Genomic DNA, 21252 nt, shown 5'->3' with positions numbered 1-21252 from the left:
AAGGAGGTTATCTAATTCTATTGTCTCCTGTACCTTTGATATTTTTCTCCTCAAATATCACACTTGTTTAAGAAATGACATTTGGAGAAAATATAATAGTAAAATCACAGAGTCCCGTACCTGCCATGAGCAAATACATTCTCATTTTTCCGCTTTTCTGGCATGCGGAAGAAACTATCTGGTGCTCAGATTTTATGTAAGATCTTCTGTTTCCTTAAATTCAAAATGCTCAGTCAATAAAAACAGTTTCTCCTGAATTTTTTTTTGCTCACCAGCTATGTTTTTTTGTTTTTTGTATGTAAGCTGACACTGCACTTGATTCACTTATGCAGACAGACATTCATTGTACTTTATGCATAGATATACACATATATCATCATGTTTTCTTGTTCATAATAGCAGGGTTTTAGTAATTTAATGCCAAATGATTTTGATTTATGGGCTATTGTGCTGGCAGCAGGGATGCTCAAGACTGAAGGCTTATCAAAAGACCTTATTCACTCACTACACACTCACACACATATACAGACCATATAACTAACTGTACACTTTTCAAAAGAGATTATGTGTCTGTTTTTGTGACTGATAACCTATCAAAGTATAACACAAACTCCTTCCTATGTGAAGACAGCCCAGTGACATTCACTGTTCTGCTGAAACATCCTATCTGTAAATGGAAACTCAGATACACCCTCAATTATGGCTCTGTCCAAAGGCCAAGGCAGCACAGAAGGTTATTGAAACTTTATAAGAGAGTACAGTGTCCTCCCTCCTCAGTGTGTGTTTGTGTGTGGATGGATCTGTAGCAGCAAGATGTCTTGTAGTTATCTAGTTGTGTTGCTGGCTCTGGCCTGCGCTGTTTCTGCTCAGTCAGACGTGGAGACCATGGCAAGGAAGTTCCTTCAGAAGTTCGATGAGGATGCCACCAGGCTTGTGTACCAGAGCTCGCTGGCAACATGGGCCTACAATACCAATATCACAAAGGAGAACTCAGACAAAATGGTAAGCATTTGGGGACCTCTTTAATGTTGCCTTACCGTACAGATCATGCAGCTTCTGTAGATAGACCAGTGTTCACAAAGTTACTGATTTACATGAATTCATGTGTCTGTTTTCATTTTTATCCAGGCAGAACAGGGGAAAATTTGGAGCGATTTCTATACCAAGACGTCAGAGGAGTCTCAGAAATACCCCATTGACAAGATTGAGGATCCACAAATCAAATTACAGCTCATCTCCCTACAAGACAAAGGCTCTGGTGCCCTATCTGCGGAAAAAGCGGCATATGTAAGACAGCTGCTGTTAGATATCATTCTGTTAAATTTATGTTTAGATGTATCCTAAAATATGTTCTTTTTGTGTTCATAAAAGCTGCAGAGACACAAGTTTCTGCCTCTGAACTGTTCCTTTGTGCTTCATGGCTGCTTTTAAAGTTAATTCTACACTTTAAAAAACTTACTGTGAAATTCACAGTAATTAACTGGCAGCCATTGACAAGTAACTTACTGTAAAAAAAATCACAGTAATTAACTGCAGAAACACAGTAAATTACTGTAGAAAGTCACAGTAATATTGATACTACAGTATTACTGTGATTTTCTAAGTAACATAATGGTTACTGTGATTTTCTACAGTAACATAATGGTTACTGTGATTTTCTACAGTACTATAATAGTTACTGTGATTTTCTACAGTAACATAATGGTTACTGTGATTTTCTACAGTAACATAATGGTTACTGTGATTTTCTACAGTACTGTAATAGTTACTGTGATTTTCTACAGTAACATAAAGGTTACTGTGATTTTCTACAGTAACATAATGGTTACTGTAATTTTCTACAGTAGTGTGTTCACTACTGTGATTTCTACAGTAACATCTTGATTACTGTGTTTTTAGGCCTCATACACAGTACTGTATTGTGAAAACATTTACTGTGTTTCCGCACAGTAAATTACTGTGGATTTCACAGCCATTTTTTACAGTGTACCAGTATGGTTTATTAGCAATTCACATTAACCTAAACATTTTATCCATGTGTTTTTAAAATCTGCTTATAGCTGAACAAGATCATGAGTGAGATGAATACAATCTACAGCACAGCGACCGTGTGCCTAAAGGACGACTCCCTTAACTGCCAGACTTTGGAGCCAGGTACACTCTGATAATAAGGACCAGTTATGGCAATGTGACTGCCTGCTACTGTCAACCAATCAGATAAGGAGTTTATAATTAACAGTCACAGAGAAAGAGACGCAGCTTTGTTACATTTTTGAACAGATTTTACCAAGATACTGTAACAATTACTTATGCTCTTTGATTTTGAACTCTGACAAAAAAAAGTTTAAAGACAGTATCATGTTGTGGAAAGTAACTAGAGGGATTTCTTTAAGGACAATTTTGAGGTACTTACTTTAGTGTTTCCATTTTATGCCACTTTATACTTTGACTCCACTAAATTTTAGACGGAAATATTCTACTTTTTACTCCACTAAATTTATTTGACAGCTATTTAGATTAAGATTGTATATAAAATAACTATGTAATAGGCTTAAATAAAATAAAATACAATTAATTATTAAAGTTGAAATCTTTTTGGCTTATGACCCTTTACAAAAAAGTAGTCCAGATGCCTGTAATTTGTCAGATGTTCCACCAAAGATAAAACAGTGATTTCCTCTCAAAACTTCTCAGATGATTCAGTTTTAATAACTGTTCAAGGCCCAAATAGGTAAAGGTATCCAATACTTCACAAAAAAGCAAAAATTAGTGAATGCACATTTCTGTAGCAGAACTTGTTTTTTCTTCTTTCTAACCCCAATTATCATCTCACAACCCCTCAGATTTGATTGTGTGTATATAAAGTAGTTTCACCACAGCCATACATCAGTATTAACAGTCTAATAGTGTAATATATAACATATCAGTCACAGGAGACATTTTTCTGCTCATTCTTAAGGCAGCACATCTATCTTCTAAACTACTGTTTTATAGCAAACTTTCTACCAGAAGATTTTTTGCAAATTTGATTACCAAGACAAGCATTTATTTGAGATTTGTACCTGGCCACTGACTTGCGTGTGCCTCCGTTTACAGGACTGGAACATGTAATGGCCTACAGCAAAGACTACTTTGAGCGTCTGCATGTGTGGGAAGGCTGGAGGAGAGAGGTGGGGAAGAGAATTAGGCCGCTGTACGAAGACTACGTGGTTCTTAAGAATGAAGCTGCCCAACTAAACGGTGATACACCTCAAAGGAAACAGGCCACTTGTTATAACAATGTTTTAGAGTACCATTTATTATGAGGATATTTAATGTTTCATACATAAGCCACAATGTACTCTGGTAGATGTAGTTTTCCTAAACTATTTCTCTTGAAGTTTTCCTCTCTGACACACACATTTACAGGTTTTGAAGACTATGGAGCTTACTGGAGATATAACTATGAGACCATTGAAAATGATGCTCAGTTCAAGTACACCAGAGATGAGTTGATGCAAGATGTCCGTTCGATATACAAACAGGTACGTGAAATATCCGTTCATGTCAGTGGATTTGGCTCTGTGATATGTATGTTTCATGCTTCTTGGAGTGAAAATGAGCGGATTTGTTTGTTTGATTGTATGAAGTAATTACAGTAATTTATTGTTTTTCACAGATCCTGCCCTTATACAAGGAGCTGCACGCCTACGTGAGGGCGAGGCTTATGGAGGTCTACTCAGGACATATTGATTCAGAAGGACCTCTGCCAGCCCACCTGCTGGGTATGTTCACTGAAGATTTTGTACAGATCAAATTGCAAACTTTAACCCTGCTCCTATCACTGTTCCACATGTGAGTCTTTTTTTGTCTTGCTAATGGTTTGGGAGACTTCGCTCGAGTTTGGGGCTGAATTTTTTCATAGTAAAGGAGCAAACATCACATAATCAACAGCAGCATGAGCTTCTGTATAATCAGTTCAGTAGATTCAAAGCTTTATTGTCATATAGTGAGAAGACGCTGCACTGTACAATGAAATTCTGAGCTTGCTGTCCTCTCCAATTATCATCTGTAGAATAGAAATAATGTAAAAGTTGAAAAAATAGGCTACATTACAGTGCATTTAAGACAAGTCAAGTTAATATATGATGTAGCTTAATGCTTCAGATCAGTAAGATTTGAGAGTTCATGCAAGTTTTAAGGCCCAGTCCAGAGCTGTTGTATGGCTCCCTCTGTTGTCCAGGTCTCAACAATACTGTTTGTTTACACTCAGATTAAACAGGATTAAAAAGCACTCAAAAATGTTTGACACAACTGAGTGACAGCATCTAAAATATGTTTTACATTTCTATTTTGAAGCTATAAATTGGTTTGTTTATATATATATATATATATATATATATATATATATATATATATATATATATATATAAAAGACAATTCTGCCCCCTATTATGATTTGAAAGGATTGTAACTATACACACCTGAGTTAATGTATCCTGTTAATGTAAGTATTTTAACTTTTGTGTTTATTGATCAGGTGACATGTGGGGAAGATTCTGGAACAACCTGTACCCTCTGTCAATCCCCTACCCAGACAAGCCGGATATTGATGTCAGCAAAGCTATGGTGGAAAAGGTACAGTACCATAGAGTTGATCTTTTATTTATCCTGTTTACACATTAAACATTTTAAATGAAGCAAAAAGAAAAGAGGAAATAAGGCAACACAGAGCATGCAGTGATGTTCTTGTAAGAGGTTATACCAGTAAAGAAATACACTTTTGAAATCCTCTGTTGGAATTAAAATTGAGTACCAAATGTCAACTTGAATTTTAGGGTTGGAAGGAGATTCAGCTTTTCAAAGAAGCAGAGAAGTTCTTCATGTCTGTGGGCCTGTATAAGATGTTTGATAACTTCTGGAATGACTCAATGTTCGTGAAGCCTGAGGATGGACGCAAGGTGGTCTGTCATCCCACAGCCTGGGACTTGGGAAACAGAAAGGACTTTAGGTAGAATAAACCCACAGACATGCACATATTCACACGCGCAGAAACAAGAACTCATACTAATCATACCAGTGATTGCCAGTGAATACCAAAACAATTTCAGATTCACAAGCAACTTTTAAAACATATTACTTTGCAAGATGATATATCACACAGACATTCTTGTTGATTTTTTGTGCCATGATTGGAGAACAGTTATCTTACTGTAGATCAGTACATTGGAGCCATAAATGTGAACTTGATGGAACAATGATGTTGATTAATCTCTGAGTCATTCTTTCTTGCTGATAAAGATAAGAAAGTCTTTATGCTGTCAAATATTAATCCATAGAAGTTAATATATTAATCTAAAGTTATCTAAGTACGGACTCATGTGGAGGTTTTAGTGTCTATAGAAACATAGTTTATCCAAATATGTTATAAATGTCAGAGTTTATGGCTCCTCAAGTTTCAGATTACTCAACAAAAAACACAGTGTTACTTCTCATGTCTCTTTAGATAAGCACTTAATTAATTTTATTGAACTTGGGCTTCAGTGAATGTTATATCTGACTCATCAGAAACGTGTTTGTTGCACTGGCTGATTTATTGGTACAGTATATCTGATATGGTATCATGCCATGCTTGAATCACATAATATGTAACTGCTGACATCCACACTTCTGTGATATCTTCAGGATCAAAATGTGCACCAAAGTCAACATGGATGACTTCCTGACGGCGCACCACGAGATGGGTCACAACCAGTATCAGATGGCTTACCGCAACCTGTCCTACCTCCTGAGGGACGGAGCCAACGAGGGTTTCCACGAGGCTGTCGGAGAAATCATGTCCCTCTCTGCTGCGACACCCAAACACCTGCAGCAACTGCAACTCCTGCCTGCTGACTTTGTTTATGATAAAGGTACTGCTGATGTATATAACCGTGAAAGTTATAAAACCAGAGAAATAGTGGTTCTGCAAAACATTAAAGCTGCGACAATGAACATTTTTATATTAACAATGGATCAACTGATAACACGTATGTCACCTGACTGCAGTCATAAACGACCTGCAACTTTACTGTTTTTGGTTTATTCTCATGCAGTAGGCAGTTGTTTTTAGTGAAAAACCTCTGATAAACCCCTTGTACACCACCTTCTCACCACCAAACAACAGACAGACAAAGTTAATGACTAACTGGTGAACAAAGTGTAGCATTTAGCAGATATTTCTCTCAGGAGTTGGTGGAGAGCAAAACAGAGCTAAAAGGAGAGTTAATGTTGGATTTTGCTAAAAACATGACACCAAATGAATGCTTACGTTGCTCTGTGTCTGCTGGATGTGTAAATGTGCAATCGTTTGCAAATTTGCCATATCAACTTAGATAACGTATCAGTGTTGTGTTTACAGCTTGTTTCAACTGCCGCCAAGTGGCCAAAAAAGTCAATTTAACTTTTGAGTAACCCAGCCTTGTTTTATAGCAGCATGACAGAGCTTTGTTGACATTTTTCAGTGGCTCTTGAAAAAGTTTTATGGGTCTAATCTTTTGTAGAATTCATAATAGGGCAATGCAATTATTAACCTGATATAAACACATGACATACCTAAAACTGGAGATACAAGATGAAGTGGTAAATGCATAAAAATCTACACGAATTAGAGAAGGTATGGTGTCTCTGGGTTTGCATGGCATACAGGATCAATATAGCCTCAGCATCCTCTGGGCAACATCACAGCCGTATTCACCTGTTTACTTCAGCAAAACCAGATCTATTAACTATTATACATACTGTCATTTACTTACAGAGTCTGAAACAGGTATCATGAATAGATGTTATAAATAGCTTATCAAATACCTAAAGCCAAACACTTTTAACTTCACAAGAACACCATCTTTCTTCCAATATGATTTTCGGTGTCTCATAAATGTAAAAAAGTGTGTTTAAATATTGTTTCTAGACAGGGTACATAAATTAATTTCTAAAATGTTCAGACCGCACAGACAGCCTCCTAAATATCTTATTGCTTTATACTGTAAACTGTTTGTCTTCCTTTGCAGACGCAGAGATAAACTTCCTGCTGAAGCAGGCACTCACCATTGTGGCCACACTGCCGTTCACCTACATGCTGGAGGAATGGAGGTGGCAGGTCTTTGCAGGGAACATCACCGAGGATAAATGGATGGAACGCTGGTGGGAGATGAAGTAAGCAGACATTTACATCTGCAGTTTATTCACTTAACTCACATAGTGTGAAAATCTGTTAATTTCTTTGTTAAAAGAATTTCTTCAATGACCTTTAAATAATGGAGACTGGATCCGAAGTATCAAAGTTTAAGTCGAATTCATTTTCTTGTACAAGAGAGAGCGTTTCACAGTGCAACACACTAACAGGGTTACAGAGAAAAAGGCTCGTCCCATAATATTCACAGTTGGTTTATATACCTACAAATGGGCGTCTCATACTTCTTCTTCTTTACAGACATGCTCCACAAATAACATCATGACATTTTCTCAGTTCTCTAATTGGTTGGCCAGCTCCCTAAATCAAGATGTCACCCTTCTGACCTGTCTCTGACCTTTATTTCCTCCTGACTTCCTCTAATGCATGTACTAGCCTCCCATTGTTAATCTTAGCTGCTATGTTTGCTGTTGCTGCAAGTCTTGCAGAGCAAAACAGGAACATTCATCATGACATGCAAAAACAAGAGCAGTTTCATGGTCTTTAACCTCAGCGGCTGCGTCACTGCGCGTCTGTGGTTACAGCATAATCCTGCATCAGTGTTGACTCTTTGATGTCATGACAGGAGAGAGCTGGTAGGGGTGGTGGAGCCGGTGCCAAGAGATGAGACCTACTGCGACCCGCCTGCTCTGTTCCATGTATCTGGAGACTACTCTTTCATCAGGTAACATTCAGCTCACACAGCTGCACCTCAGAGGCTGCGGGTTAAGGAACAAGTCACCATTTTATGATATAGATCCAGGAATATTTTAGCATGGAAAGACAGGGATAGACAACAGGATACCTTTTGACACTTTCTGTATGTTCTCACTTGTATTAAAAAAAAAAAAAAAATCAGCCCATGATTGTTTTGCCCTTGTATGTATTTATGTGTTTTATGTATGTAAGCCAAATAGATGAACACACAGTGAAGCGAACAATGAAAACCAGTTCATCCATGCACACAGTGCTTCTGTGCAGAGTTTCTGTTGGTTGCCTGGCAACCGCACTGTGACATCATGACTCTGGGAAATCACTGCTCTCTGGCTCTTGTTTGGCAAGAAAATACAATCATTTTTACAACTATTTGTATATATATTTTTGAATTTTTGAGGAGCCAGGCTACCTGTTTCCCCCTTCTTCAAGTCTTGATGCTAAGCTAGTTTCCTCCCATCTTCTCATCTGACTCTTGGAAAAATAGTGAATGAGTGTTTCCCAAAGACTATTCCTTTAAAATAACCTTGATGGCCTTTACTGGTGGAGGTACACACTGTTCTTAAATGACAGGGCAGACTATCATTCTCACAACAGTTAATTTTGACCAAAAGCTTGGCAGCTGCTCCACTAGGGAGCTACCTGAATCTTGCCAATCACTGATTTTGTTTCTTTTGCTCAACATTACACATGTACGTGCAAGCATCCAAAGCCAGTCTATGCCCAAACAATGTCTATTGTAACCTCAAAAGCATGACTTTAGATCATTTTCCTTCACATCTTTCAACCAGCATGTCACATTTGTTGAAAATGATGGATCCATTCCTGCTACATCACCCGTGTGTGTTTGTGTTTGTTGCTGTTGGTGAATACAGGTACTTCACAAGAACCATCTACCAGTTTCAGTTCCAAAAAGCACTTTGTGATGCGGCTGGTCATACAGGAGCTTTGTCTACTTGTGACATTACTGGTTCGAAGGAAGCAGGCACCAAGTTGAGGTATGCACAACTTCCTGTTTCCTTTTGAATCAGAATCACATGTAGTCTGTCACTTTTTGGATATCCCTGTGACAGGCCTATACATTTTCTGAGAAATTACATAATGTCATAACACAGCATGTATAAATGCAGCAGTACTATATCATCATCCTCATCCTCCTCATCATCATCACTGTTAACACTATCATAATCATCACCATCTATGTTTTCTGTTAGGAATATGTTAGAGCTGGGAAGGTCCCAGTCCTGGACCAGGGCTTTGAATACGATATCCGGTCATGCCAAGATGGATGCCAGCCCCCTGTTGGACTATTTCCAAAAACTTTATGACTGGCTGAAGGTAGAGAACCAGAAACACAACAGGACTGTTGGCTGGAAAACAGCAATAGATCCATGTGAGTACAAAAGATACTCATACTGAAGATTATTTCCTCTTATAATACAACATTTTCTTGAAGGAATAGATCAACATTTTTGGGAAATTTGCATATTTGCTTTCTTGCTGAGAGCTAGATGAGATTATAAATACCCCGAGAGTGGGATCAATCTTCTCATTTTACTCTTGGCAAAAAAGCAAATATGCTTATTTCCCAAAATGTTGAACTATTCCTTTACTTTCTATCTGTTCTGCTTTATTTTCTGTATAGCAGATTCATCAGGATTGAGAACGTTTATTCGGCCATATTGTGTTTATATAGTGTTTAGTTCCATGTCAAACACAGTTAATTGAACACTTTTTGATAAATTTGAAAAGCTGCCCCAGAGGTATACAAACTGAACTAGAAGACAAATGTTAAATGTAACTTCTGGAGAAAAAATTGCTGTTTGTGTGATCAGACCATAGTAATTTATTCACCTGAGTTAACAATTTGATTTGTTTACAGATTCAAAGTATGGCATTAGAGTGAGGCTAAGTTTGAAGGCTGCCATGGGCGATAAAGCTGTGAGTATTATTAATCATCTTTAGAAGAGTTACTATAATGGTTACTATTTCATATATGACATGACAGGACTTTTGCAGCTCTGAAGTGAACTGTCATCTGTTTGATATCATGGCAAATATTAATCAACTAAAATGTTTTTCAGTATTCCTGGAACAACAATGAGCTGTACCTGTTCAAGACCAACATTGCGTACGCTTTGAGGCAGTACTACAGCCAAGAGAACGAGACCCTTCCTTTCACGTCAGTATCAATGGGACTAAAATGTGGAAATTTCTAGATTTCTTTTAGTGCAGCATTTGTTTGAGAACTTCTCTGTTTGCATCTGCAGATCAGAGAACATCTTCGCCTATAAGGAGACTCCCAGAGTCTCCTTCTACATCGTGGTTACCAACCCAAATAGTCCCACCGCATATATCCCCAAAGAAGATGTGGAGGCTGCCATACGGTGAGGCAGGAACTTGATTCAACATTTAAATGTTTTTTGATTACATTATATGCAATATATTCCAAAACATGTTCAAAACACTTTTTTGATTTAGCCTGAATGTTTCACAGACATCCTCAGCAGCTGTAATAGCCACGCTAATTCATTTAATTTTAAGTGATTTTTAGTCTTGCTAGTTGTAGGGAAGGCAATGTCGGTTGGTTGGTTAGATCTCAACAACAATTAGATGACTTGCCATTAAAAAAATTTTCAGACGTTTTTGGTCCCAAAAGAATAAATCCCCCTGACTTTTCCTTTAGCGCCACCATCAGGTTTCCAAGTTTTAATTTATCAAGTGAAATATCTCAGCATCTACTGGATGGATTGGCACAAACTTTTGTACAGACATTCATTGTTCCTAGACAGTGCTAGCACCACCATGATCACCATTTGACATGCATGTCTCTCCTGCAGATGTATTGTAATAACTTTGTTGATCCCTCAACTTTTCATCTAGCGTCATCATCAGGTTTATTTGTCTAATACTTTGGTTTATGACCAAATACCTGCAAAATTGGTGTCACACTCATCAGCCTCAGCTGTACTTTGTGTTTAGTGCTAATTAGCAAATGTTAGCACGCTAACACACTAAACTAAGACGGAGAACAAAGTAAATATTATACCCAGAAGGGTTAACTGAAGGGCAACTGGACTTGCTTTAGATTCTTGAAGACATTTCATATCTCATCCACAAGTTAGTTCTTAGTCTATACACCATGACCTGGATGACTGAGAATTTCACCTGTTAAACATCATCATGTTAGCATAGTCATTATTAGCATGTTAGCAGCTCAAAGCACTGCTGTGCCTACAGCCTCACAGAGCTGCTAGCATGCCTTTATATTTCTTCTAACATGATGATTCATGTCAAATTTCTTCCTGCCTAATATAATCAACTCTGTTTGTCCTTTCCATAGACATTTTCAATAGATGTGTGCAATAATAAACCCATTTTGATATTAATCCCAGATTATCTCGAGGCCGAATCAATGATGCCTTCCAATTGGATGACAACACGCTGGAGTTTGAGGGTATCCCAGCAACACTGTCACCTCCTGTGGAGCAGCCGGTGCAGGTGTGGCTGGTGGTATTTGGGGTGGTCATGGGATTGGTGGTGCTACTGGGCGTCTACCTTGTCGTCTCCGGTATCAGAGAGCGCAAGAAGTAAGTTTTGGTCTCGAGACTGAGACCTGTTTCTAGACATCTACATGTACAGTACACTACCAATTACTTTCATAACTGTGAGACATGTTCTGTGTTTATTGTGCTTTTGCAGGAAGCCTGTAAGGACAGGCATGGGAAATCCCTATGAAGAAGAAATGGATGGAGTGTCTAACAAAGCCTATGACGGCAGTGATGATCATACTGATGATCATACTGGACTCTGAATCCACTGTTATTGCCGAAGAACAGAGTGAAGGTGTCCGCAATGAAAGAATAGAAAGTGAAGTGCTTCATGGCCTCTTATCAAATATGTACATAACTGCTAAATGTATACGTATATGTGTGAAAGTTTGTTGAGGATTTTGACCCCCACAGACAGTTATTGTAATGTGAATTTTCTTAATACATATAAAAATATATATTTAATTGTATTTAATTGTAGTATACAAAGAATCCTTCCATATGGATTCATGATGAATGTGCCTAAACTGTGATATTTTTATGTTAAAATATTATACTTTGTGCAGTAACAACATAGGCTATACGAAGTACAACTTTACATTTAACTACACTTAACTTCATGGTACTTTGCTATTATGAGACACCATTAAGTTGTAATTAAGTGTATTTACATCTACTTTTTTGTTATAATGGTACACAATTTTACTTAATGTCTTTTAGACAACTATTCATATACATTAAATACACCCCAAATACTAAAAATGAAAATGTCATCCCTGTCAAGTGTATTTCAAGTTGTACTATGTACACAGTATATCATTAATAAATCAAGTACAAAATCAGTATCTCAAAAGTAACACAGTTTATGTACAGAAATCATACCACACTTTTGAGTTCAATCACATTGCATTTTTTTCTACATTCATTGACTGTTTTAACAAACATGAAAATGTGATTTAATTGGATTCAAGCTTTTCCAATATAGGTCCTTTCAGAAGGTGCAGTGTTTTTTTCCAATGTTGCTATCAGATTGTGTTTTGTAATTTATAGAACATTACATTTGCACATTCAGAGAATTTGATGCAGCTCAAATTCAGGATAGTTGATAAAAAAAAAACAAGAATGGTGTTTGTCCATATTACTTTTTAATATTTAATATTCTGTAAAAGGCTTTGATGGTCAAACTTTTTTTAAAAATACTATTTGATACTTGTGTTTTCAAATATAAAAATTAAGTGTTGTAATGCAGACCTGGAGGTGTATCGGAAAATGAAATCATGTGAAAGGAAAAATTCATGTGAAATTACTGCACAATCACCGCACATTGCCAGCACTAAGTTTATTAAAAATGCATTATTGACAAAGGTCTATGACTGAAATGTTGCATTTAAAAACACATTCACTTACTGTAAAATACTGAGCAAAACACACAGTTTATAAATGCTGCTAATTTTACTACTAATTTAAATATGTGTATACATTTTGGGTGTCAAAAAATACTTTTCTCTCAAAATCACACAGTACTTGTAGAAAGACATTGATACATGTTGTTATTTTATTATCAAAGGCATAAAGTTAAGACTGAAATGTGTTTTAAAAAATAACTGAACTACAGTTTAAGCATCATCTTTGTGTTATATATAAAACATCACATAGCCAGTTCATTAAATGTTTCTGCTCATGTTTATAGTTTATATAATTAAAAATGTAATTTTGATCACAATATCTCATTATAATGCATGTTTTAGAAAGTATTAAATAAATAAAATTATTACATCACCTTGTTTTTTGTTTTTTTGTTTTTTTAGAAATACATTATTTCAATAATAATGGAAGTTACATCCCTTAAAGATATTAAATAATTTGTAGGTATTCATGTTACCAGAAAGCACCCATGCTTATAAGACCACTTTAAGTGACAATGCTATTATATCACATATCTTAACCACATGCACACAAAGACATTAAACATCCTTGATATAGTTATATGATACATATCTACGCACTTCTGCAATAGCAGAATTTGACACAGTGATACAGAATCTGTGTCACTGGACACTCAAACAAGAGTTCCTCTTTATGTTTTTTATGTTTTTAGTTTCATATCTTGAACCTTCATGTCTCAATTTTAAAGGTTTAACTGCTTTGACTGAGAAGTGGGAATACACCTGAAGATGGTGACTCTCCATCACGTCCGAATGATAAAGAGGAATGATTGATCTTCATGATGTCCATCCATAGTCGCCATTTCCACTGAGTCTGTGCTGGCTGTCTGGATGAACCAGCCGTGGTGCAGCGCTGACTCAAACCTCCGATGTTGCGACGCGTCACCTTTCATGTAGAAGACAAATGAGAGGGTGCACTCGTCGCTCAGGGAGATCCGCTTCAGCCTCTGCTTATCACATGTCTACAACAACAAATGTGTGGATATTCATGAGAGAGAGCACAGCTGGCTGGTTAAACACTCTGGCAGAAAGATGATTATGTTGCTTGGAAAGATCAGGATCCTAATAATAAACATGTTACACTGATGATAAAATTAAAAAATATTTTCACACTATTAGCTTTAATTCTGTGTAGCATACACCCCAGTAAATGTTATATGGGCCACCATCATAAGCATATATAAAGACATTTATATATGTCTTTATATATGCTACACAACCATTATAACGTATCATATGAGGACATATTTTTTTATTATTACATTTGTTACATTTGTACAATTGTTTTTTACTTAATGGTGGGACTTTGGTCACATGATAACTAAACCATCTCCATGAAAACTGAGAAACCCACAGAGGAAGGCCATGATGTTCCTGAAAGCTTTGGAAAAACCAAGTCAGTGAAGTTTTAGCCATGCAGTGTGTCTCTAATATATGTAATTAAAGTAATGCAAAATGTTTACTGTAGTCAATCAATCCTGTTGATATTTCAATGAAGTTTTCATGTTATACCTCTACTGTATAGCCTGCTTTAACTGGAAATACCATGAGCATACCGTGCCGCCAAATCCTGTTTACTTGTGACTTAGAAATGTGAGACAGACTGTGTGGTTGATGCTCATTAAATCATAATTAATACCTCCACTTGTAGGAGAACCGTTGATCCATTTTTGCTGCACTTGAGGAAGCAGTCAGACTCCGTTAAGTTCAGGACCACTGGTATTCCTTTGCTAGATACGATATTCGACTTGTAGGAGTAGATGGTGATCCTCTCTGAACACAAAAGAAATTTTTAAAAAAACATGTAAACAAGAAATATTTCAAATCAATTTCCCTGATAGAGCAAATTTTTATTGAGAACCTTTAATTGTAAAATTTAGAAGGATAGTAAACAATGAAATAAACATGACAATGAATGGATGAAGAGAGTATTGGAACTTAAACACTGCTCTGTGATTACTGTAATTTAAATTATTCAAGTGTTTAGCTAGTGCCATGTTGCGGCGTGTGACTGACAGACCTGGGTTCGGAGAAACATAGAGGGTCTTCTGCGAACAGATGCCTCTGAGGTATTGTTGGGAAGCCACACATTCGACTAAAACATTTTTTTTCTTTTCTTGTCTGAAACTGCCCCCTCCTCTTGGAACTTAAAGTGAAACAGAAAAATCAAACAGAGATTAGAATTTATAGCAACTGAGTAAGAAAAAAGGAACAAGGATTGCTACTGTGTACAAAAAATTTTCCACTCCATACTTGGCACATGTACTGGTTACAGTGATTAATACCTCACACACCATTTTATCTGTTTATGAATAGGTGGGATGGTCCTCTTTTACCAACAGAAGGAAGTTGCACTGTACATTAGTGATCCTTGACAAAGTCTGATGTGTTGTGTTTTTATGAATACATTAGACTGTAGAGACCAAAGTCTAACTAACTACATAACTAACTAACTAACTACTATTATCGGCTGTGTTGAGAAAAGACTAGAAAATAGAAGAGAAGAGACGTAAAGAAGAAAAAGGAAGACAAGAAAGGAAAAGAGGACACAAGAAAAGAGAAGACCAATGAAATCCAATTTACTCACCAAGTGTCACCATGCTGGATTCTGCCACCATCACAACGTCTTTAAAGGTACATCCCACCCCATGACATCCATGACAGGTGCCACCATCTTCGCATCCCCTCCCTTTCACCACAGCGATGCTGGTTTGCGTCATGGAAATGATGAGCAGATCCGTTTCCTGCCCGTTCTCCTCATCCTCAGGTTGGCAAACATTCCCCTCTATTCCTCCGTCCTCCCTTCCTTCTCCCTCCTTGCTCCACTCACTCTCCTCCTGGTCTCCCTCTCTCTTCATTTCCATGCTGAAACTAAGAAGCATGGCCTCCTTGGATACTGGATATAAAATGTCGTCAGTCGGGCTGGGCTGCTCAATGGGCTGCTTCATCTTGATCGACTTGTGTACCGTCTAAAGACAGGAAGGTTGAGGATGAGACAGGTGATAGACTTTGTGTCTCTTCCAGTTTGTACCTGACACTTCCTGTGTGGAAATTCCCCCAAAACACCTAAATACAAAGCTACCTTCAAAGTTATGTATGTTCTTTTTTTAGTGAACACATTAATGTAGACAAAGTCATGTCATGTGGAGCTATTTCCAGTGCAATTACAGTGTAATATGATAAAACTACAGCGTAGCTGGGAGCTTTTTGGTTAACACTTTACTTTTAGTCTCCATATTTAGCATTTATGAAAAGTATATACTCATTTAAAAATTAGATTATAACACAATAATGTAGTTGTAAGCAGATATTTGTCAACAACTATAACGACTCCCGTGGGCACCTATAAGTAGGTGCTAGTACAGAAACAGATAATGAATGGCAAAATAGTAAAGCACAGTTGTGATAATATAAAACATGTCTTTATAGGAGGAGTAATAATAATTGTTGAAAAATACTATACATTAATAAAGACTAAAAATGTTCTTATATTTGCTTACAACTACAAGTTGGCTGCTGTTTATCATCCTCGAGTGTAACAGACCTGTCGGTGTTGGCTCTGTGTTTCTGGATTTGAGATGCCTCTCTGAATTGTGGTCTTGTTGGCTGACTTCGACTTTTAGCATGTTAACAAATGTCTTAATTTCCTATTTATTATTTTAAAATATGAAACCTGTCATATAGCAACCCAGAGGGGACAGAGCATCTCCAACGCAAACAAACAAACAAAAAAATATGATGATCACATTCCCTTTTTTCCCCTTATTTAGCTCTTCAATGTTAAGTTTTTTCCACTTCCTCTTTATACAATACAGCACCACTACAACACTGTGTTAACTTTACCCAGTAGTAATCAGATATTTTGACCCAGTGTTATACATAACAAGCTTTAGCCAAAAACTGTCAATTTTTTCTTGTACAAAATTATGTGCACAAATTATTAACAATGGCATCTACATTTAAAAACAGTAAATTATAACAATCTTTCGTTTGGGTAAAAACCCAACAGATAAAAAAAAAATGACACTAAAACTGGGTCAAAACAACCCATTGAAATAGAAACTCACCAGCATTGGACTTCCCCCAGCTAACGTCTGTGCCAATTCCTCAGGTGTGAGATTCTGCAGGTCCATGCCGTTTATCTGCATCAGTTTGTCTCCTCTGAAATTTAGATACCGCAGTAAGGGTTAAATTAATGAATGAATAACGAATGAATGAACCAGTCATTCAGTTGACACCACATTCCAATAATGCATACACTTCAAGGGTAGGTTCATAATTTTTCAAGTGTGTCTTAAAACAACAGTCAGGTGTCCATATGAACACTGAAAGAGGTTTTGCTTGCCGCAATCATTCCTCCTGTCATACTGGCTATTGAAAGATCCCCTTCAAATCTGCTTTCAGTGTTAGTGATGGGGGCCAAAATCCACAGTTTGTAATTTTGTGCAAAAATACATTTAAAAGTTTATCTGAGGCTTCAGCAGTCTGAGTTAGTCATATCAAGCGAATAACTGCCACATTTACAGTCTTTTTAGCATCAAATTCCCTCTGTGTTTCCCTGTTGAGTTGCGGTGGAAGTATATTAACAAAATGAGTGACTTTGGCACTAAAAAGACTGTAACGTTGAAAGATATCTACTTGATTTGACTGATTTGGACAGCTGAAACTTCATATTAGCTTCAGAAAAAACTTTTAAATACATTTTTGCACAGAGGACTGTGTATTTTGGCCTCTATCACTTACATTGTAAGTGCATTATGAAAGGATCTTCTAATGGTCAGTATGAACAGGAGGGATGATTACAGCAAGAAAAACCTACAGTACTAGTCAAATGTTTGGACACACTTTCTCATTCACTTGACTGAGAAAGTGTGTCCAAACCTTTGACTGATGCTGTATTTCAATGTTCATTTGGGCACCACCTGACTATTGTTTTAAGAAAGTCTTAACAAATTGTGAACACGCCCTTTAACGAAGGGTTTTTAGTTATAGTTTTATGTTATCAAAACATTTAAAAATCAGTCATAAATAAGTAATAAACCATCATTAAGGGAAACTCCAGGTCGCCAAGTTGGCTGCTGTATATCACCCTCGAGTGTAACAGACCTGTCTGTGTCTGCTCTATGTTTCTGCATTTGAGACGCCTCTGAATTATGGTTTTGTTGACCTACTTATATCAACAAAATGGAGGCATGTGGTATGCCTCAATGTCCTATTTACCATTTTAAAATATGAAACCTGTCTCACGGCAACACAAAGGGGACACAGCATCTGAAATGCAAGAACAAACAAAAAAAACCCAGAACGCAGGCACAGCAGATTTCTTATCTATCTTATCTGTTTACTCATTTCTTAAGAAAGCACTTCAAGGTTTAGTTTTACCACTTCCTCTGGAGGACAGCTGGAGAGAGTTTTTAACCTTTACAACTGCAGACCTGATGGCTTGTTAGAAAGTGAGTAAATCATAAATAAAGGGTCTATATGTCTATAATCAATAGCCAAAAGATCGGCAGTTATGAATGTTAATATATTTTTTCTAAAGAATTTAGTTTGGCAAGTGATCTATAAAACATTAATCAATTATTAATGATAGGGCTGCATTATTTTCATTACTGATTAATTGTTTAGTCTAAGAAGTCTCAAATATTAGTGGGAAAATGCTCAGTTTCCCAGCATCCAAGGTCATGTCTGCAAATGTTTCATCAGACCAGCATTAATTAATATGAATGAAACTATTACTCACTATTTACAAACCCTCTTGTGTGTTATGTTTTATTAGAGAGCAGCAGTAAGCAGTACGAGCAGTACATTGTAAATCTCAGCGTCCACTTCTGCTTTCTGCTGCTACTTTCTCAGCTGTTAAATCACATTTTCACTCACCTTGTTTGATCACTTGATTTATTGTCTGAATATTGCGGCTGTATTTTAATATCTAGTTTGTTTTTTGGAATTGTGTGTCTATTTGATTGTTTTCAAATCTTATTTTTAGAGATTTTTTAAACATGTTCTTTCTATGTCTTATGCCAAAATCATAATAAATAATTTATTGTTCTCTTTGTATGCTGTTTTATATTTTTTATTATTATTATTTAAATAGTCGTAGTATGACACAATAAACTGGTTCAACTGCTTCAACAAGCACTGAATAATTATTTAGTTTTTTTGTTACATGTGAGAAAAGTAACTTAATTTGTTTCTGCCCAACAGTGTTCCAGTGTCTTTGGTTTATACCTTACAAACGGTTTTCCTCCACTTGCTTTTTTGTACTTGACAACATTTTCCACTTCATACTGGTGCCTTCCTTCTTCCATCTGGTGGACGATCAGTACGCTTCCTTTTACCACAGAATCCTATCATATGGAAATAAATATACAAACTTTCTCTTAATAAGAAACATCAACTAATATAAACATTCATATTGTCATAAATTCATACATTTTTTCACATACAGCAGTGTTAAAAGTTAAAAACAGTGCGACTTCATCACCCACCTCCTGATCCATGGTGCCGACAGTGTCCGCTGCTGATAAAGAGTGAAGTCAACACCAATCACTGGCAGTCTTTTAAAGCCTCCAGTGTGTTTATGCTTCTGCTTTGCATGAAAAGAAGGGGAAGTAAGAATGAGGGGGCCAAACAGTTATGCATGCGGAACTGATGTCAGAAGAGGAAGTGAATGAAGATTAGTAAATCTTGAATAGAAGGGGACATGATGTATGATTAATATAACAGAACTTGTGACAAATATGGAAGTAAAGTAAAAGTAAGGTTTATTTAGTATCACGCTTTTTACAGAGCAAGGTCACAAACTGCTTCACAAGAGTAAAACCATTAAAAATAAGACCATAAACAGTAAAACAATGAAAAACAGTAAAAAAAGAAACAGAGAATAAAACATAAGCAACAACAAACCATACAAACACTCAAAATTACAAACACTAGACAGCACAAGGCGTGACAAAGGTCAGTTTCAATTTCTTCAGTTGCTTTTGTATGTCTAGAGGAAGAGCGTTCCACAGTGTCAGAGCCACCACTTCAAAGGCATGATCACCTTTTGTAAGCACTGGCCTGAAAGCACTGGTGTGAAAACAAGAAGTCAATGTAAAGACGGTAAGATGGGTGTGATGTGAGTCGTCCTGTTGGACCTGGTCAACAGCCTCGCAGCAGCATTCTGGACCATTTGTAGACCAGGGACGACTTGATGAGGCAGGTGAAAAGGGAATTGCAGCAGTCTAGCCAGGATGATATAAAAGCATGAATGATGATCTCTAGCTCAGGTTGTGATACAACAGACCTGAGTTTGGCAACCTTTCTTAAATGGAAGCAACATGTACGGGTTAATGATTTGATAGGTTAATCAAAGCACATAACCTCATCAAATACAACACAGAGATTGCTAAGATTAGACTGTACAGCTGAAGAAAGGGATCCAATACACTGAGCAACCTTGGAAGCTATGCTGTCTGAAGCAATGATCACGTCGTCGGTAACAGGTGATAAAGGCTTTAAAATGAAATATCGGCATTGGCCTGAAATTCTGCGGAGGAAGCACTGGGACCATCAGGGTGGAGCAGTTTGCGGAGGAGCTGCTGCGTTCGGCTATACAGATAGGAAACACCGCAGCTGACAGGATGTACCATTCTGTTTGAAAAAATTTCTTCTTCTTCTTGCTTTATAACGGCGGTTGGCAACCAGCGTATTAGGTGCAATACCACCACCCTCTACTTTGGTGTGTGGACCAGAGATGAAATCCGACCTATTAATCCTGTCTGTCTAATCTCAAAGAAAACTCTACCATTCAATCCCCTTCGACCTTCAACCCCCCATTAAAATTTCATAAAAATTTTAATGCTGAGCTCCTGAACTCCAGTCTTCCTAAGTTCTTCCTTTATATATTGTCTTTTTTGATCATACTTGGTAAAATCTATGATTGCATGTGTAATAGTCTCCTCAGCCAGGTGGAAAAAAACATATGGGCATCGGCTATCTCCCAAAATGAGTTGGAAAATATTGGCATATCAGATATTGGCAAAAATTCCAACATTGTGCAACCCTAATAAGAACCTCAGTCTTATCTGAGTTCAGCTGTAAAAAGTTGTTAGCCATCCAGTCCTTAATGGCAGTCAGACCATTATGCAAACAGACAGTTTGTCAGTCTTATCAGGCTTAAAAGAGACATAGAGCTCCATATCATCAGCGTAATAATGATATGACCTTACATGTACCTTTAAATTTGCTAATAATATGACCTGAGGGAAGCATATACAAAGCAAATAATATAAGGCCCAATACAGAACCACAGGAAAGAGCAGTAGTTTCAGACATGTAGGGACCAAGCGACAAAGAAAAAACTCCT

At 37.0% G+C, this 21252-nt stretch overlaps 2 protein-coding genes across 3 annotated transcripts; one reads left to right on the top strand and one right to left on the bottom strand.

Moving 5' to 3' along the window:
• The first annotated feature begins 813 nt into the window (after positions 1 to 813).
• On the top strand, positions 814 to 12707 carry ace2 (angiotensin I converting enzyme 2). Its single transcript, XM_042408258.1, has 18 exons — positions 814 to 1002; positions 1129 to 1287; positions 2061 to 2154; positions 3097 to 3240; positions 3409 to 3524; positions 3659 to 3764; positions 4520 to 4617; positions 4818 to 4990; positions 5665 to 5891; positions 7029 to 7173; positions 7776 to 7874; positions 8779 to 8901; positions 9118 to 9296; positions 9786 to 9844; positions 9988 to 10085; positions 10174 to 10290; positions 11299 to 11493; positions 11606 to 12707. The coding sequence occupies exons 1-18, from the start codon at positions 814 to 816 to the stop codon at positions 11715 to 11717; spliced, it is 2433 nt and encodes an 810-aa protein (XP_042264192.1). The 3' UTR covers positions 11718 to 12707.
• A 99-nt stretch (positions 12708 to 12806) lies between these two features.
• On the bottom strand, positions 12807 to 19474 carry il1fma (interleukin-1 family member A). 2 transcript variants are annotated; one of them, XM_042408242.1, is made up of 7 exons: positions 19391 to 19474; positions 19131 to 19249; positions 16967 to 17060; positions 15487 to 15868; positions 14920 to 15045; positions 14539 to 14672; positions 12808 to 13861 (listed from the first exon to the last, which is right to left on the bottom strand). In XM_042408242.1, exons 1-7 carry the CDS (start codon positions 19400 to 19402, stop codon positions 13643 to 13645), a joined length of 1086 nt encoding a protein of 361 aa, XP_042264176.1. In that variant the 5' UTR covers positions 19403 to 19474; the 3' UTR covers positions 12808 to 13642. The 2 variants fall into 2 exon arrangements, with proteins under 2 accessions (XP_042264182.1, XP_042264176.1); XM_042408248.1 differs by lacking the exons at positions 19131 to 19249; positions 19391 to 19474 and adding an exon at positions 18120 to 18207 and having other exon boundaries at positions 12807 to 13861.
• Positions 19475 to 21252: the final 1778 nt, after the last annotated feature.

This window comes from Thunnus maccoyii, chromosome 1, assembly GCF_910596095.1.
Source record: "Thunnus maccoyii chromosome 1, fThuMac1.1, whole genome shotgun sequence".
Taxonomy (NCBI): domain Eukaryota; kingdom Metazoa; phylum Chordata; class Actinopteri; order Scombriformes; family Scombridae; genus Thunnus; species Thunnus maccoyii.
The sequence above is the reverse complement of the archived record's forward strand: the minus strand, read 5'-3'. Positions and strand labels throughout refer to the sequence as shown.

Bases quoted from the DNA above. Each gene is read 5' to 3' on its own strand.
- ace2 (XM_042408258.1), top strand. From the start codon at position 814: ATGTCTTGTAGTTATCTAGTTGTGTTGCTGGCTCTGGCCTGCGCTGTT. The intron at 1,003-1,128 runs GTAAGCATTTGG...ATTTTTATCCAG, and splicing joins AGGAGAACTCAGACAAAATG to GCAGAACAGGGGAAAATTTG. The intron at 9,845-9,987 runs GTGAGTATTATT...AATGTTTTTCAG, and splicing joins CTGCCATGGGCGATAAAGCT to TATTCCTGGAACAACAATGA.
- il1fma (XM_042408242.1), bottom strand. The intron at 15,046-15,486 runs GTGAGTAAATTG...TTTCACTTTAAG, and splicing joins ATCCAGCATGGTGACACTTG to TTCCAAGAGGAGGGGGCAGT. The intron at 13,862-14,538 runs GTATTAATTATG...TTGTTGTTGTAG, and splicing joins CGGTTCTCCTACAAGTGGAG to ACATGTGATAAGCAGAGGCT.